Here is a 16686-nt window from a genome sequence, read left to right on the forward strand (position 1 = left end):
TCAACTGTTTGGTTACAGACATTCTTCAAAATATCTTCCTTTGAGTTTAGCAGAAGAAAGAAATTCATACAGATTTGAAACAACTTGAGGGTGAGTAAGTGATGAGATAATTTTTAAATTTTTAGGTGAACTATTCCTTTAAACATCCAAGTTGATTGTACTTAAAAATTGAAGGCAGCAACTTTATTTTTATTTTTACAGTGTATACAGTGTAATCCTGCAAATTAATCCTAATAACAGGAATAATAACAAGACAAAATTTTCTTAGTTGAAGGGGTTAATTACGAGTTTTCAATAATAAACAAAACAAATACATAAATTTGTGGTGATTGAATGTCTTTAGAAGTTTGAGGTGGATAAAATTCTGGTCCTGATCTGTAGGAGGCGATAAAACACACTGAATAGTGACCTCAGATGAATTTATTAATGCGTCATAGAGGACAGGAGACTTTGGAGATGCCTCCAGCCCATGTGATGATCCCTTAACCCTAACCCTTGACTATTGAGACACGTAACAATAAATTGACTCTAAACACAATTAGGTTTGACTCTGCTTTCTTTGGGGTAGCATAGCATTTTTGAAGACTGATTCCGAAGTGTTTTGTTTTGAAGGAGTGAAACGATCCTGGCCGATGCCGACTCAAGCACTCGGAAAAAGATTGTGAACCGTACCTGGCCTCGTCCTCATCCTCCAGATTACAATATTCCTCTTTGACAGCTTTACGCCTGCACGGGTTAAACAGAGGGGCAATCGCCGGACCATCAATCTCTGAACAAGGCAGGCCCCATTAAACGGGCCGGGCACCATAAATATTAGTAACCAGCTATAAGTGTGTGTGTGTGTGGGGGGGGAGCTACAAAGCTACAATGCAGAGCTAATCATCAATTCATCACGATGTGCCCCACTATTCACCTCCGCCCAAGCTGGACGCAGACGGCCCCCTCCCCCCAATCAACTGTAAAACCGCCAATGCCTTCGGACGGATAAAAAAAAAAACAAATACAGTGTATCCGTTTTAAATGTGCTATGGGAGACTCAGGCGCTCGGCACTCCCAATTACAGAGATTTGGTCGGGCAGCGCTGCAATATTTAACATTGGATTTGAGAGGCTCTCAATCAAATGGAAAGACAATTTGACTGATGATGAATAAAAGGACGAGGAAAAGGGAGGGAAAAATGTGAACTGTGGAACATATCCACTGAGAGGAATGAAGCTGGATCCATCTATAAATTCAACAAATGCATACAAGGGGTTATACGTAGAATAAATATCGGATACATCCAGAGATTGAAAAGATTTACATGCACCCGATGGCAAATAAAGGTCTGAGGTTAGCAGGGTCCAAGTGTCTTAAAACGTCGGAATGATCTGAACCGTGGTTTAGCGGCAACTACACACGCACAGACACATTGGCCCTGTCCCAAATGGAACACATGATGATGTCTAGTCAACTAAAGGCATTCACTTGCAAGTATCCCTGAAGTTCACGAGATTGTAGAGTGTGCCATGTGTCTTTTTATGATCATTGTGGCCGCTAGGTGTCCTTTTGCAGAGATCGCACTTGTACGGTCTTTAATGCTGCATGAAATCCACATGTTGGTGCCATAACAGCAGGTGACTACCCAACAGAGGAGGGCGGCAAACGTCCAGATCATGCACTTGGTGACCTTGCAAACTTGAGGCAGTGTGCAGTGCACAAGAGCACAGGCTGTTACCGTCAAGATTGAAACAGTTTCTCACAATTGGCCACTTGAAGACTCGTCTTTGCCACACTGACCGTACCATGGGGTGGTGTTCCAATTGTCAGTTTGCAAAAGGGTGCTCACTAGTCCCTCCTTAGTGGGCATCATGTCGGAACTGGTTCAGAATTCACAAGAGACATCACAGCGGTCTATGCAGCATTGGACTCAGAGGACAGAAAGAGTCTAAAGGCCACAACTGATGTGAACTTGATTTGTCTTTGTCACACTGACCGTACCATGGAGTGTCCCATTTGTCAGTTTGCAAAAGGCTGCTCACGTCACAAGTTCCTCCTTTGAGGTCGCCATGTTTCCTCAATGCATCCTTTTTTTGCACATCTTTTCCAAGATCCATCCCTTGTTTCCTTGTAGCTCATCTATTCCTCCCTCCTCACAGACTCTCCTCTAGGGATCTTTTTTTCTGAAATTGTGAGTAAACTCCTGCGGGAGTGCTGAACAGGGGGTCTTTTGTGCGCCGCCCTCTCTGAGGTAGACCAACACACTGAGAACTCTGTTCTCAAGCCTGGAGAAAAGACAAGTAATGCAACCCGCCAAACACCACGAGAGAAAGGGCCATCAGAGAGAGAAGGAAAGAGTTAAGAGTGAGATACTCTGAAAGTTTAAACCCCACATCCAATGCTGACACGGGCGGACATGTTACTTTCATGGTAATTAAAACCACACATGTTTGCACATGAAGAACAAGCTATATATTTGAAGAATAAATCAGGGTCCAGCTAAGGAAATTAAACAGCCTTTTTCCATGCCACGGCTCTGATGGGGACTGAGCGGGCTTAACAATGACATTGGGGGACAGGGCTACCTGGGAGGGCTGAGAAAAGCTCTCCAGCGTTTTACAAACGCCACACTGTGCTCCTATAAAACGGCTCATTTCCACCCCGCGGTGGAGCCGCCAACCTCAGCAAGCCGGGGCTGTGGGCGGCCGTGATTTATGAGCGTGTAGCGCCTGTTCTCTCCCTTTCATTCTTTCCTCCTCACCCGCTTTCCCTCGCAGCGTGAGTGTTGCAGGGCTCAGCACAGGAGTGACAGAGAACAGAGGAGGCTCATGTTGTCACTCTCCCAGCCAAAGCTCAGAGCGGTTTTCTGCCCTCTGAGCTACCTCTATATTAATGAGCTCAGAAGCAGGGCAGACTGCCGGTCTCCTCTATACTGCAAGACTGTTAGTAGACTTCACAGAGAGAGAGAGAGAGAGAAAGAGAGAGAGCCTACAAATTACAACTACTGTAAGGCCACTAGGGATGTAAAAATTAAATCTTGATAACTGTTGCATGTTTTGTCGACATTTCTTATGAAATCTATGCAAACTTACGAAAGCCTGAAATGTGATTAAAATGACAAATGCAGAAATTTCATTACAAGCACAACTTATTAGCATTAATATTGTAGGTTAATGCAATTTCAACATGCATAAGTTTGAATAAAATTCAACTTTAGTCAATGTTGTAATTACTACAACTTACAAATATCATCATTTACTGTTCAGCAATTACTACAATGTACAAATGCAGAAATCTCATGATGTACTATAACAAAATAACCATATAATTTCTGTGACTCTACATAAGACAAGTGATTTTGAGAATGGATGGATATGGATTATAACTTCTGAACTTAACTTATGTTGAAATTTCAAATATTGAAAACAGAAATTACAACATGAAAAAATATAACATTTATATACATAACTTGTATAAGTATAACTATATATATACTGTATATATACATTTTTATATATATACACATATATACTTATATAAGTTACGCATGTTTTATATTTGATAACTTATGTATGATTTCGTTATATAAGTTAAATGTATGTACTGTGTATATACACATATATATATATATATACTTGTATAAGTTTCGTATGTTTTATATTTTATAACTTATGTATATTATATATATATATATATATATATATATATATATGCGCATGTACATATACATACATTTAACTTATATAACGAAATTACAACTTACGAAAAGTAATTAAGCAGAAACATCAACTTACAAATCTCATAACTAAATGGAATTTAATTACAATTTTTGACTAGCTTTTAACTTACAATGACTAAATTATGTTTGAACAAATACATTTACTTTATATACAACCAACAAATATCATTACAACTTATACATATTTACAAGTTTGTATAGAGAATTTTTTTTATTTATTAATGTGCTGTATAGTTACTGTAAACGTCACTAAATAAAAACATTACGGAATACACTTCCATACATAATTAGACTGAACATTAGCAGTTAGTAACAAACATTCTCCCCACATGGATGTATAAAGTTATATCAAAAATTCCCTGGCTCTTTAGACTAGTACACTGAGCAAACTCAGACAATCTCTGAAGACGTTAATTCCATTTTTAGCCTTACTGACAAACAAACATACCACATTAACTCTACTTACACCAACACACACACACACACACACACACACACACTTGTGACAGGAGGCAAAATTGATAGTGCCCAGGTCTAGGATCTGACACTGAGACGCGTTCGTTCCTATTTGTTGATTGCTATTGATTTTCTTTGATACTTCATTTAAAAATCAATAGTTGGAAGAGAGAAAAACAGGCATGCTTTACACATACTTTAACATACTATTGTACAGTAGAGAAGCCTTCAGTTTTGGCAGCGCGGTGGCAACCAATTAGGAGAAAAGCTCTTAACAGGTGAAAGTGGGGGAGTGGTGGGGAGGGGCTAACAGATCGATTCTCACTTTTTCCTCCCCAATCACAGAGAGTGGCCATAAATTAAGCTCATCAGTGTTGCCGCGTGGACAGCCAGGATGCACATCGCCTCTGCTCTCCATCTCCTTGTCACTCATAAAGCTCTCATGAGCAACAACACCACGCTTCGGCCACACAGAGTGAGGGAGGGAGATAAAGAAAAGAAAGAGAGAAGAGAATGTGATCGCGTCACCTTGAGTTCATGCGTGCCCGCAGTTTCTTGGCCTTTTTCCGAGCTTTCTGTCTCTCTTCTCCATCTTTTGCACTGTCTGAGGGCACGCTGCTGTCGGTCATGATGTCTACAATGTACTTTTTTTGAGACAGGTGTTCCTGAGGAAAAAAACAAAAAGACAATTCAATTATGTATATGCTTTCATATTAGAGCTTTTTTTTGCATATTTTATTTGACTAGTGTGAAAAGTGTTTTCTAAATATTTCATATTTGCTCTTGTCGTTTTTTATTACCTCTTAATATTTCTATATAACATATTTGTTACAGCTTTAATAATTGTAGTACACTTTAGCTTAAACTTATTTCAGTTTGTTGCTATTGTTGCAACATTTCTCATTTTCGTTTAAGTTTTTAATAGCGCTGTGAATTCGATTAATCGCATCTAACATACGTTTTTTGTGTATATGTGATAAATATGTGTGCGTATATATATATATATATATATATATATATACACACACACACACACACACACACACACATATATATATATATATATACACACACATTATATATGTGTGTATATATACGTGTGTGTGTGTGTGTGTGTGTGTGTATATATGTATATATATATATATAAAATACACACACAGACATATATATAATATATATAAAAATATAATAATACACAACACACACATATATTATGTAAACAACAACTTTTGTTAGATGCGATTAATCGATTACACAGTGCTATTTTTTGCGTTTAGGTTTTTCATCCAATATTTATTTTAGCTTAAATTTTATTTAAAAAATATTTTGAACAGTTTTAATTCATTTAAAGGGCAGGGACAAGGCATACAAATAATATTTGAGTTTGGACTCAAACATACCAATTGGACTCAAACAATATACTGTACATTGTGAAGCAAACACATAAAGTGTGCTCACAGACCGGATGAGAAGGCTTAATCACAGTTTGATTTACCTAGTCCATATTTTGCACACAAAAAAAAAGCACATTAGATTAATTACAGCTCCATAGAGAGACCTCTCAGTTCAAAGCCACGTGCCTCTAGAAAAGTCCCTACAGGACAATGGAATGACGACACATGGGTGTGTCGGAACAGAGCGACAAGAGAAGAGATCAAACATCAAAACGTCAATTGCGCAGGACCTCCCCACACAGCACATGTCCAAAGGCAGGGCTTCAACTCCCACACTAGATGTAAAGTGGAGCACCTCCATTGAAAGTCCAGGTGTTAAGCTCTTTGTGTGGCATGTGAAGTCCTCCCGGCCCAGGCATTGTGCTCCACAATTATGAAGGCATCTCCTCCACTCGCTGCTGGCATTAAGGCGGCGGAAGTGCTGAGGGGGGGAGAGGTATAGCTTTCCGTCTCTTTCTGATGATGCCGATATTTCCATGGGAAGAAAGACGGATGTAACTCAATTTCGGACGAAGTGATGCATGTGCCAGAAAGCAATTATCCAATTATTCTGTCATCCGGCACCTCGCAGGATGGGAGCAGCGGGTGAGATAGATAAGAGTTCCCACTCTGAGTCGATACTTCAGAGGCCGTATGCTAACGGAGGATGGGAGCCAAAAACCTACTAGGTTGATTCTGGAGCTCTTCAGAAGCCTGGGCACACGCACTGGAGGAGGCAAATACATATCCTGGCTCCTCATTTAAGTTGCAGTTACAGAGGTAGACCAATTGTCAGAAGGAATGGGATATTGAGTTTTCAGCACTGTTGAAGGCAGAAGAATCTTTACCGTAATAGATCAAGTCATGAAGTGCATTTACAGGCACGACAAAAGCTTGGACTAAAGCAATAACTTTTTTAAATGCCACTTAAATGGTTTACAGGTGAAACTCGAAAAATTTAAATATCGTGCAAAAGTTCAGTAATTCAACTTAAAAGGTGAAACTAATTTATTATATAGACTCATTACATGCAAAGTGAGATATTTCAAGCCTTTATTTGCTATAAATTTGATGATTATGGCTTACAGCTTATGAAAACCCCAAATTCAAAATTAGACTATTGTGAAAATGTTTTCATAGTATTGCTGATGTCAATTTCTGACAATGTGATTCTCAAAATGGGGTTTTTCTCAGACTCTGAGCCAGAAATCTGCAGAAATCAGCAGCACTTACACACACCAAACTTTCCAGTTGTATTCCTATCTATATTCTTAAGGTTTCTACAGAGGGGTTTGTTCATATATCATTCAGATTCTGATTTATACAACATTTTATACCTAAAAACGGGGCGAAAATTTATTTTTGTATGACTGTTGACAGTTTTTTCAGATTAATGGAGTGATAAAGAGATATCCAAAATCCCCTCTGTAAAAACCTTTGACTCTAATATGTCAACAAAATGAAACAAGAATTTGGAATCTGGCTTTATCCAATGTTCAGATTTCTCTTCTGGAAATATATGCAAATTAGCGCATATTTAATGAGAGAATACCTCATTTGCATATTTAAACGTAAATATTCTAAAAACTTTTAATACAAAAGACATTTGTCTTAATGTCAGTAATCACCTGGGGAAGTTTCATGCTGATATCTATTAGTTCATTTTTTTTCCCTATTCACCTGAGGTGTCTCCCCTTAACAGATCATGCAATTGTTGCTTGGGTTTGTCCAGCATGTTATACATTAATCAGATTATAATTGGCCTTGGTGTTGTGCGTTTGCTTCAAAAGACAAACATATATCATGTATTTAATGCTTCAAAAACCCACAGTAGCTTGATGCATGTAAACAAACATACATTGATCGTACAAAAACTTTAATTTTGTCATCATTTACTCGCGGCTCTTCTCATTCCTGTATGACTTTCTGTCTTCTGTGGAACACAAATGCATACAATGAAAGTCAATGGGGTCCAACATTGATTTGGCCCCAACTTTCTTCAAAACATCTTTGTTCCGCAGAAAAAAGGGTCATAGGTTTGGATGGCATAATTAAAATTTTTGGGTGAACTATCTCTTTAAGATAAAAGTCTATGGGACTTTTAACCGGTTTTATCGTCCATGTCAGCTTGGACATCATTCATGTCTAGGGCCAATGGTAAGGGACGAGTTATGTAATGTTAGTAAATAACTAATAAGGAGGCGGAGAGAACTGAACATTTGCACAAACATCGGCTCTCCATTTCTTCCAATGGGCTCTTCACAGGGTCCATTAACTTTGAACAATAACGGAGCGAACAATAACAAAGTTTTAACGACCACAGCCAACACTGTCTCGAATGCTTGACACCTGTCCTTAATGAATTAGTTTGAGACAAATGTGACAAATTGCCATACGGACCTCCGTTTGAAATCTGTACATTTGCATCATATAGTGTTTCAAATGGATGAGTGATCATGTGTGCGTGTGCTTGAGGAGGCATCTCCCCCGTGTCCCTCGGGAACAGGAGTCGAGCCCTGCAGTCATAACCATTGCCTCCCTGTGGCCAGAGAGGCATCTGTTGAGTAATCTCTCTGAAAGGCGATCTACTTCGCCTGCCGTTCACTTAATGGGATTGTTTCTATAACACCTCAAAGACATGCACCATCTTGAGATTATAAAGAGGGGTTTGGAGGAGAGGGGAGCAGATCTGTGAGGAGACCACGGCTGGAGCTAAGCTCATAATGTGCAAGTGAACCCGAAGTACGGTAAACCATTATGGCAATAGTCAATCGCTTCAATAGTCTGAGACTTGAACAGAATTTAATTACAGAATATATTTTAAGAGAAAGTCATGTTATAACACCACTGCTCTGGATTTACAGAAAAAAGTTTTTGAAAGGATTTGGGTCTTTCCGTAGAAGGGGTGTAGTTCACCCAAATATTTAAATTCTGTCATTAATTACTCACTCTCACGTCGTTCCAAACCTGTACGGTTTTCATTCATCTTCGAAACACAAATGAAGATCTTTTTGATGAAATCTGAAATTACGGTCCCTCCGTTGACAGCTACGCAAAAGTTCATAAAGAGATCATAAAATGAAGTTTATCAGTTGTGGTAAATGGAAGATCAAGCATTTTCGCTTGACATGCTAGAACCAATGAGGTTCATTCTAGTGTTACACAGCACGCTTGAGCTTCCTCAAGAACCAATGAGGATCATTCTCGTGTTACACAGCACGTTTGAGTTTCTGCAAGAACCAATGAGGATCATTCTCGTGTTACACAGCACGCTTGAGTTTCCTCAAGAACCAATGAGATTCATCCTCGTGTTACACATTATGTTTGAGCTTCCTCAAGAACCAATGAGGATCATTCTAGTGTTACACAGCACGTTTGAGCTTCCTCAAGAACCAATGAGAATCATTCTCGTGTTACACAACACTTTTGAGTTTCCTCAAAAACCAATGAGAATCATTCTCGTGTTACACAGCACGTTTGAGCTTCCTCAAGAACCAATGAGAATCATTCTCGTGTTACACAACACTTTTGAGTTTCCTCAAGAACCAATGAGAATCATTCTCGTGTTACACAGCACGTTTGAGCTTCCTCAAGAACCAATAAGGATCATTCTCGTGTTACACAGCACGTTTGAGCTTCCTCAAGAACCAATGAGAATCATTCTCGTGTTACACAGCACGTTTGAACTTCCTCAAGAACCAATGAGGATCATTATAGTGTTACACAGCACGTTTGAGCTTCCTCAAGAACCAATGAGAATCATTCTCGTGTTACACAACACTTTTGAGTTTCCTCAAGAACCAATGAGGATCATTCTCGTGTTACTCAGCACGTTTGAGTTTCCTCAAGAACCAATGAGGATCATTCTCGTGTTACACAGCACGTTTGAGCTTCCTCAAAAACCAATGAGAATCATTCTCGTGTTACACAGCACGTTTGAGCTTCCTCAAAAACCAATGAGAATCATTCTCGTGTTACACAGCTCGTTTGAGTTTCCTCAAGAACCAATGAGATTCATCCTAGTGTTACACAGCACGTTTGAGCTTCCTCAAGAACCAATGAAGATCATTTTCGTGTTACGCAGCATGTTTGAGTTTCCTCAAGAACCAATGAGATTCATCCTTGTGTTACACATTACGTTTGAGCTTCCTCAAGAACCAATGAGGATCATTCTCGTGTTACTCAGCACGTTTGAGTTTCCGCAAGATGTTTGTTTCTGTGCGTTAGTCAGGTTTGGATGAGCTTCAGTTTATGTTCACTGATCAATGTTTATATGTGAATATAAGCGTAAATTCTAATCTGTTCATCATATAAATCCATTGAGTCACTTCAGAAAATTGTAATTCAAAAGTGGTAGTTGCGTAGCTGTCTTTGGAGAGTACAGAACGCTCTTAGATTTCATCAAAAAGATTTGTGCATAAAAAAAACTACATAAAAAATGTATGCCCTAGAAAAAGTACAATGTGGCATATGACGACCTATCAAATTCGATGGACAGGTGATGGACTGGTGTCCACTTGCACAATGCACATGGTGATAATAGGAGACTTGAGAGATATAAAAAAGTGACAAAGACCAGCCTGTGGGCAAGAACACCCGAAAAAACCACAGTGCTTTCTGTGGGGTGTAATGAGAGACAACCCCAAACATCACACGTCCACCGATGCTCAGGGGCCATGATGAAGCGCTCACTGTCACACTGATACATGTCCCATCCTCCACTCTTTTGTGTGACACAAAAGACCCGGCAAAAGATGTCTTTCCCCCAATGTGAAACAGACAGCTGTTTGTCATTCAGGTACAATGTAATGACAGAAGGTATAAGGTAACTAACCAACGACGTACACACAAAAAACTTGACTTGTACATCCCTTGCAGGATTACATTCTAACATTGGATGCATCATTTGACATGACGTCTTTGATAAAAAAAAGAGTTCCGAGGATGATAAAATAACTTTGTAAAGTAACTTTGTGTTAATTATAAAACTGAAGGAAAGAACCGTTATATTTTGGGTTCTAATTTGATGTTTAGTGGTATAAATAAAACAACAACAACACTATTAATATTAATAGCATGATATAATGTAATATTTATCATTAAGATAATAATTAATAGTTTTGCAATTTCATAAAATACTGGGCTGTTAAATAATATTTTTTAAATCAAATCAATCACACATCAAATTTGAAAAAAAACAAAAAACATACGAAGGTGGACGGGTGCGTTAATTATTATAAATCGCATTATTTTTCCGTAATTAACTAATTATTAAAGTCCCCCTGTGGTGAAAATCAAGGTTTTAATGTTGTTATACGTCTATGTCTACTGGCAGTGAACCAAAGACAGTCTCAAAAATGCGGTTTGAAAATCGCTGGTGTTTCTGACGTCACAAACTACCTTTTAACCAATCACGTCAACGTGTGATCTTCAACGAGTGGATCTCTGAGCTAGTGTGAGGGGAGGCGGGGCTAATTTGCATATTCATAGAACCGCGTATACTAAATGAGGCAGGGGTGTAGAGTTACATTCAAGCTATTTTAAGGCATGATGACATTTTTTTCAGAGAAAAAATGCTTAAATATGTCATTTTGGTGATCAAAGATCAAGGATAAAATGATTGACTACAGGGGGACTTTATTTTAACACGTTAAATTGACATCCCTAATATATATTAAATACTGTTTATAATATTATGTTTTATATTCAGTATGTTCAATATAATATATTTCTATTGAATAAATATTTATATATAAAATATACAACACAAGTCTTGGCTTAAATCCATGAGCACTTGTGTGCCAGCCACTAGACTAGGCCATGACTCTGAAAAACTGATATTTTAGCTTGAATAACTCAACGTTCAGCTGTGTTTCTTCTTGATCTGGCGTCAAAGGTTGAGGATAAATAAAGCTCCTATGTGTCAAACACAACGGGCCTAGAGCGGCGATATATCACATTAAACCAGAACAGATGACAACCAATAAAGGATAATATAGAGTCCAAGACGAGGCAATCCAAGTGTCCTGCAGCCACACTGATCCATTGCTGTTGATAATCGCTGTATTTTCAATTTAACTCCAGTCTTTTAAATAGCGAAATATGACTAAACACGAGGACAGACGGAGGCTCTGGACCCGCTTCCGCTGAAAAACTACGTTGTGACCTCTGCGCGGTTCAGCCAACCATCTTAGTTTTAATTAAAAATCTTTCATAACGGCAAGAATTATGGAAGTGCCGACTGGAAAATAGTTGGCGGTTGTGTGAATGAAATACTGCACACCAAAATGAGCAGAGACATAAATAAGGAGCACCGGAGCGTCCATCGCAAGACTATCCAAACAAGTCCTGTGGCCAGGTTTCCTTAAAATGCAGCAACTGTGAACGAATTACCAAAATTGCACATTTTGACATATATTGCTTATAAACTCCTGGCATAGAAGAAAAAATAAGTAGCGTGTTCTTTTCCAATAAGAGCCAAGGACACGGTAATGAACTCTAGGACAAATTTACAGTTCAGACACCCTGAAGTTTCCAATTTTGCTAATTCCGCTGACTGTTACAGATCGTGGCGTATAAATCACAGGTAAACGCTTTCCTTTTGTACGTAAACCAAACGAACGCTGTTTAAAAACTAGTTCGGTGTGAACAGTTAATTCAATTAAATACATCAAGCTCTACAATTCAGACAGAGCTCATTAAGTCAGCCGCACCTGACGCGAGTCGCACGCCTGCGAGACGTGGCGCGGTGGCTCGACTGTGTGTTTATCACACTGTCAGGCTGAGAAATAGGTGGCTGCGGCCAAGGCTAATGATTTAGAGGCAGCACTGGGGGTTTAAATATTACTCGCTGAGAAAAAGGTTTGAATGAAGGAGGTCCAGGGGCCAAAGGTGCGACATATAGCACCAACAGTTGTCAGCCGTACAAAGAAGCCCAGTGTGAAAGCCAATCTCATATTGCGGTGAGAGATCCCGCATTTAACGAGCCGCCGCGTTCAGGGGAGAGGCACTCAGTCAAGCCCAGAGACAAGGCAGGGTGATCTCACCCCACGCCATATACACAAACACTATTAGTGTTGATTCCCTCGGAGCCTTTTATGGTCCCACAAACCAAGGAAAATATGGGAAAGTTGGTGTCGATCCTCTCAACCTTTGCAGATATGATAAATGATGTGCAAAATCATAAAATCAAACGTATACCCTAAAAATGAAGTTGAATGTGTGTGTGTGCTGTTTGTGTGTCTGTGAGAAACATAAGCAAGAGTGATATTATTTACATGAAGTGAATAAGTTTTCAAGTAAACTTTTAATTAATAAATATGATGAATAATAAATGTAATGATTCATATTTGTATGCAAGATTAGAATGAAGTGTAATATTCTGTTTATATTTAACAAATGTGTAATAATTGTTTGTATTTATAATTTACATTTTTATAAATTATTATTATTTATTTATTTATTTATTTTTTTTTGGGGGGGGGGGGGGGGGTAATGACAAATAAGCCAATTCAATCCAGAAATACTGTTATTAGTGCTGTCACTCGATTTAAAAAAAAAACTAATCAATCGCAGATTTTTCTGTAATTAATTGTGATTAATCACACCTAACTTTAAAGTTTTTAATATATTTTATATATTGTAATAAATATTTGTTTAATGGCATATTTTTATGAAAGGAGGAATCACCGATACCACAGCTACTGATGTCTCTGTGAAATAGATTTTTTCCCTCTCAATTATAACCATTCAACATTACAGTATAATTCAAAGCCAACAATTTTAACATTTATTATTAAAAAAAAAATAAAAAAGTTTAATTTAAGTGAACTTAAAACAATCTTCACATAAACCAATTACAATACATTTTAAATGTACCTGCCCTTCAATATATGAGGGCTCAATTTGTTCTATTGGCCCAGTCAGACCAGTTCAGATTTTTACTTGCCCTGTCAAAATACACAAAAAGTTATTGTGTCCGTTGTTTTTGACCCAAATAACCTTGTAAACAGTGCTTTAAGATTTCCAGGTAGGTCTAACAGGTAAGATATAATACAGTTATCAAACACTTCAAAAGTCTTCACTGCATAAATTCTAAATTAAATTAATAAGTAAATTAATCCTTATTAAAGCTACAAAAGTTATTCAATTAAGAGCAGTGTTTTTATATTGCGTACATTAACACATTAATTTTGATAGTCCTAATATATATATATATATATATATATATATATAAAACATTAAATAATAACTATAATAATTTTTTCATATTTAAAATAGTTTTAAAAAAAATCCTCAATTTGGCATTTTATAATAATATCTGCATATATTTAATAAAATGTACATAATTTATGCATTTAATATGCATCAACTCTTACAAACTCTCTGCAGTTTCACTATGAACTCCTATGGGCTGAACCCTGGTTTCTTCAGTGTTTTTACTGGGGTAAACTCACCACCTCCTCGTCCGACAGCTCCCGCCCCTGAATGCTGCTGCTGTCCCGCACTGCCTGCTGGTGCCCTTTACCCTTAATGTGACTGAACAGGTGGACCTCAGAGGTGATCTGCAACACAAACGCACAGGCCGTGAGAGGCGATTCGCCCAAAATAAAGCCATGGGCCTGAAACATACCAATCTACCACACAATACGCTTCGGCATCATTCATGGACTGACAGCTCTCAGGTGTCAAGACATATGTTCCTACCCTTAAAAGCTAAATATGATCCCTTGATCCTGACAGACATCTGCAGAGCTGACAGACACATCTCATAAGAACAGGAAAATCTGAAAACACGAATAACTGATAACTAAAATGACTAAAGAGCATTGACACCTTCTTTTTGAATGTATCAGCGCCCCAAGCACTGTTTTTACCGGCTCAAATATCACCTCTTGAGTTTGTAGAGCAGCTCACCTGTCCTGAAAACTCAAGAGGTCGTGTGAAAAGCATAGAAGACTCCTACTCCATTGAATGTCTCTATTATTCGTGTAATGGTTCTGTTCGCCGTGAGAAACCGGGGTGGTTTAGCCAAGTGCTAAACGATCTGAGCTGGTAAACAAAAGGTTGACGGTTCAAACCCGATCTTGAACTACCACCACCAAAACATCTCTTTTTTGTGTTCCACACAAGAAATAAATAGGGTTTGAACTACACGCGGTTGAGTAAATGACAACATTTTCATTATTTTCAGAATAGTTCACCAAAATACATTTCACTGACTTTCATATTGTGGAACAAAACAGACGATATTTTGAAGAATGTGTTTTTTTTTTTTTTCATATTATGAACCCATTATTGACTAATGTAACCCCAAAATGACAAAGGTTGTTTGAAATTGACCTTTTTTATGTTCCGTAGAAGATAAACATCGTACAGGTTTGCAATGATATGAGATTGAGTAAATGATCCGATAATCTAAAAGGTTGTGGGTACAAACCTCAAAAAATATTATTTTTGAGATCATTATTGCGCCCATGATTAAAACAATCAAAGGAATAGTTCACACAAAAATCATTTACCCGCCTTCATATTGTTCAAACACATTTACAACTTCCTTCTGTGGAACAATAAAGAATTTTGTTTTAGATGGTTTTGCCCATATTATGCAAGTCAATGGGGTCCAAAACGTTCAAACTGCAAAAAGTACATAAAGGTGAGGAGAAATTAATCTATATGAACTGAATGGTAAAAAAAAAATGTTAAAAAAAATTGTGTTCCACTGAAGATAAACATCATACAGCTTTGCAATGACATGAGGTTGAGTAGACAATTATATTTTGAGGTGAACTTTTCCGATAACGTAAAATGTTGTGGGTTCACACACCTAATTTTTTTTTTTTAAAACTATCACTATTGTGCACATGATTAAAACAATTAAAGGAAAAGTTCACCCAAAAATAATTTACTCGCCTTCATATTGTTCAAACATATTACAACTTCCTTCTGTGTAACAAAAAATAATATTTTTTAGATGGTTTGCCCTTATTATGTAAGTCAATGGGGTCCAAAACTATCAAACTGCAAAAAGTACATAAAGGTGAGGAGAAATTAATCTATATGAACTGAATGGTAAAAAAAATTAATCTTTTTTTTGTTCTATACATAAAGAAATTCCCACAGGCAGGAAGACGACATGACGGTGAGTAAATTATGGCCTTTTCCTGTAACCTTACTTTAAAGGGACTGACCCTGAAAGTGGCTTTGCATTTAAGTGACCTAAATGAAAAATCCGCAGCAGAATTCAACTTAAAAGTAGGAAAGTTGTTCCTATGGCAGGTGAGGACAACAGTATCTGGATTGCTTGTGTGTTGTTTGTCTCCTTTGAGTCCTGGAGTTGAGCCCACACAGGACAGTCTGTGTATAATGTCATTAGCTAGAGTGCTTCCTGCTGACCTAAAGATGATCTCTGGTGTCAGAGCCTGGCCAAGGTCATCTGACATTTTTAACAAGATTTCATTCTCCCCAGCGCTTAATCTGATGTCAGTTTGAAGCTCCAAGGTGTCTGGCCCCAGTTGCACTAAAAGCTGGGCACGTCAGAGATAAATGCGGCCACTCAAAGATTTGTTGCCTGTCGCTTGAAAAGCATAATCACGCCCAGCTATTAATCTCCGCATAGAGTTCATGTTTAATGAATGCAGTTAAATTCTCATTTACATGCATTCTCTATGAAAATCCTCTGAATCACCTTGTAGTCTGTGATTTTATGTACTCTGCCTGGCAAAGCAGCAAAGACAGACTGTCCATCCTTGCAGGAATCGTTGTCTGGAGCGTCCCAAATGTTCCTGGAACCGTATTCCTAGTCGCCCCCACTTCAACGGTCTTAATTAAAGGAACACTCCACTTTTTTGGGAAATAGGCTCATTTTCCATCTCCCCTAGAGTTACACAGTTGAGTTTTACCGTTTTCGAATCCATTCAGCCGATCTCCGGGTCTGGCGGTAGCACTTTTTAGCATAGCTTAGCATAGATCATTGAATCTGATTAGATCGTTAGCATCTCTCTCAAAAAAAATGACCAAAGAGTTTAGATATTTTTCCTATTTAAAACTGGACTCTTCTGTAGTTACATCGTGTACTAA

General features: G+C 38.0%; 1 protein-coding gene across 4 annotated transcripts in view; it reads right to left on the reverse strand.

Annotated features, from left to right (window-relative positions):
• scaper (S-phase cyclin A-associated protein in the ER) overlaps positions 1-16686 on the reverse strand; it is a 106367-nt gene that overhangs the window by 56955 nt on the left and 32726 nt on the right. For all 4 annotated transcript variants that reach the window (XM_079603332.1, XM_079603330.1, XM_079603333.1 and 1 more), the window contains 2 exons: positions 14064-14171; positions 4703-4839 (listed from right to left, as the gene is read on the reverse strand). In XM_079603332.1, coding sequence (XP_079459458.1) covers positions 4703-4839; positions 14064-14171 — 245 coding nt within the window. The remainder of the gene's footprint in view (positions 1-4702; positions 4840-14063; positions 14172-16686) is intronic.

The sequence above is a fragment of the Phoxinus phoxinus genome, assembly GCF_949152265.1.
Source record: "Phoxinus phoxinus genome assembly, chromosome: 25".
Classification (NCBI taxonomy): Eukaryota; Metazoa; Chordata; class Actinopteri; order Cypriniformes; family Leuciscidae; genus Phoxinus; species Phoxinus phoxinus.